At 46.9% G+C, this 2,718-nt stretch overlaps 1 protein-coding gene across 1 annotated transcript; it reads left to right on the top strand.

Annotated features, from left to right (window-relative positions):
- The first annotated feature begins 589 nt into the window (after positions 1-589).
- On the top strand, positions 590-1,036 carry LOC133319324 (ribonuclease H-like). The gene has a single exon (XM_061523297.1). The coding sequence runs from the start codon at positions 590-592 to the stop codon at positions 1,034-1,036; it is 447 nt and encodes a 148-aa protein (XP_061379281.1).
- The last annotated feature ends 1,682 nt before the right edge of the window (positions 1,037-2,718 follow it).

Below are 2,718 nucleotides of genomic sequence, written 5' to 3'. Positions count from 1 at the left end.
TTTCCGCCGAAAAGACTCAGGCGATGGTAGTCACGCGCAAGCTTAAGTACGACACTCCGGTTGTGCAGCTGGGCGGGGTTGACATTTCGATGGTGAACGAGCTCAAGATCCTCGGGGTCATCGTCGACAGTAAACTAACCTTTAACAGTCACGTTGCCTACGCTTGTCGTAAGGCAACGGACCTGTATAGGAAACTGTCGACGATGGCTCGGTGGGAATGGGGCTTGTGCTCGGAGATCATCAGGACGATATATTTCGCGGTCGTCGAACCGACGATCCTGTACGGCGCGAGCTCCTGGGCGAAGGCCGCCGAAAAGATCTCTGTGCAAAGGTCCTTTGCTACCGTCCAGAGGGGATTTGCACAGAAGATTGCTAGGTCACATCGTACGGTGTCGCTCAACGCAGCGCTCACGCTGGCCGGGCTCCTCCCGCTTGACCTCCGGGTCTGGGAGGCGGCCCGATTGTCGAGAGCAAACGGGGACGCCCGATCGACGAGCTGGACTCCCGCGAACTGGAGGAGCGTGTGGCCTTTACCGAGGCTCCTCACCCTGCCAGTGAGCCGGACGTAGATTACGTATGTCTGGAAGGTATGCTCCCCGAACATGTAGCCCAGCTACACCTTCCCGAGCATCTGATTTACACTGACGGTAGTAAGTCTGATGACGGGGTCGGGGCAGCGTACACTTATTGGCGGGATGGGGTCGAGGTCCGGACGAGACGGTTGAGGCTGGAGCCGATGTGCACCGTCTTTCAGGCGGAGTTGCTAGCGATAGCCAGGGCTACGGACCTGGTTGTCGAGAGGAACTTCGCCAGCGCGGCGGTGCTAAGCGACTCCCGTTCTTCGCTGGACTTGATCCGGAACCCGGACACGCGCCATCCCCTCGCTACCCATATTCGGAAGAATATTAGGGAGTTGCAGGGGAGGGGTAAAACCCTCCGGTTCTTTTGGGTGAAGGCTCACGTCGGGATACCCGGCAACGAGCGCGCCGACGAATTGGCCAGGCTGGCGGCCAGGCTAGGGTCGCCCCGCCTATGACAGGTGTCCAATCTCATATGTCAAACGACGACTGAGAGAGGGCGCGGTCCGGCGCTGGAACAGTAGGTACACCGAAGGAGCCCAGCGGAGGTCACCCGCATGTTCTTCCCTGATGCATGGTGCGCTTATCGGACCATGAGGTGCCTCGACAGGACGTCTGGGTGGGCGCAAGTGCTGACGGGGCATGGAGGATTCGCGGCATACCTACATAAATTCAAGTTAAAAGACAACGACTCGTGTGTGTGCGACCCAGAGGTCGCAGAGACGGTGCAGCACCTCCTGTTCGAGTGCCCGAGGCATGACCGTGACAGATGTGACCTGGAACTAAGTACTGGAAAAAGACTTAATGAAACATCCATAGCTGAATGAAGATAGTGATAAAACTCCAGGCCGCATCTGGAGCGGTTCTGCCTCAAAGTTGTAAAAGCAGCAAATGAGAGAAAACAAAACTAGGTAGACAGGAGGATGCTGCACATAGTATGTATTTTAACCATTCTATATCAATTCCAATTTGTAATTTGTTTTACATTTTAATTGTATTTTGTTTTTTATTCAATTCAATTTTATTTTAATTTAATTATTATTTTCATTTAAATTATTGTAACTCAATTATATTTCATTTATTATTTATTCTTTTTATTGTATTCATTTTAATCCAGTTTTAAAAATTATTGTAATTATTTTTTTATTTAATTTACTTTGAATTTTAATTATTTTATGGTTTTAATTTATGAATTGAATGATATTTATTGGAATGGTTTTTTAATTGTGCGGACGAGCCATCGGACAAAGTCACAGTACTAAGAATGTAATAAATTTTAAGTAGTTTTAAGAAAATTGTACTGTGGAAAATAATAAATATTAAAATTTGCCACGCAAGAAGAGACCCGAGGGCAATAACACCCTGCGATGGCGGGTGCCTTTTAAAAAAAAAAAAAAAAAAAAAAAAAAAAAAAAAAAACCTAACCTAACCACTAACCTAACCTACCTAACCTAACCTAACCTAACCTAACCTAACCAGTTGCTCGCCACGCGCCGACGCGAACGGTCACGTTTTTACTCGCTCCGCAGTCTAAAATTCGTTTAAAGTGTCAAAATCGTTCAATAAATACATATTATATATCAAAGTGTGCGCCTCAGTGCCCCTACAGTGTAGTGAAAAAATAAGTGAAATCGGATTATTTTTCACCGAATTATTCACCAAAAACCGGAATTTTAAGGTTAAAATAACTTTGAGTGCGTGCGCCGCCTTTTTAAAGCGGTGACCCATAGTTTTTTAAGTGTAAATAAGTTTTATTTAGTGAGGGGTACATCCCTGCGGAATTTTGGATTTTTCCGGCAAGAGGTTCCGGAGATAGCGAGGAGAAAGTCAATCACCACGTGACACGTGGTACTTAATCCAGGCGAGTCGGGTGGCGTCATTAGTGTCGTTCGATTGGGGGCTCTCTCCCGAGTCTGCCGACACATTGATCACACCTCTGCGACTTCCCAGTGAAGATCTGTGACATTAAGAAGTTTTTGTGCGGGTGGTTTTTAATTAAGTGAACTTTGGACCCCTATAACTTTATAACTAAAGCGGTACCATATACTTTTTATTACATTATATTAAAGTGCAATCCATCCCCGTCAATTTAAGACATTCGCCGACTTCGAGCGAGGCCAGCAGCCATCCTTAGTTTTAA

Source organism: Danaus plexippus, chromosome 17, assembly GCF_018135715.1.
Source record: "Danaus plexippus chromosome 17, MEX_DaPlex, whole genome shotgun sequence".
In the NCBI taxonomy this organism is placed as follows: Eukaryota; Metazoa; Arthropoda; class Insecta; order Lepidoptera; family Nymphalidae; genus Danaus; species Danaus plexippus.
This window is presented reverse-complemented; position numbering and strand designations above follow the sequence as displayed.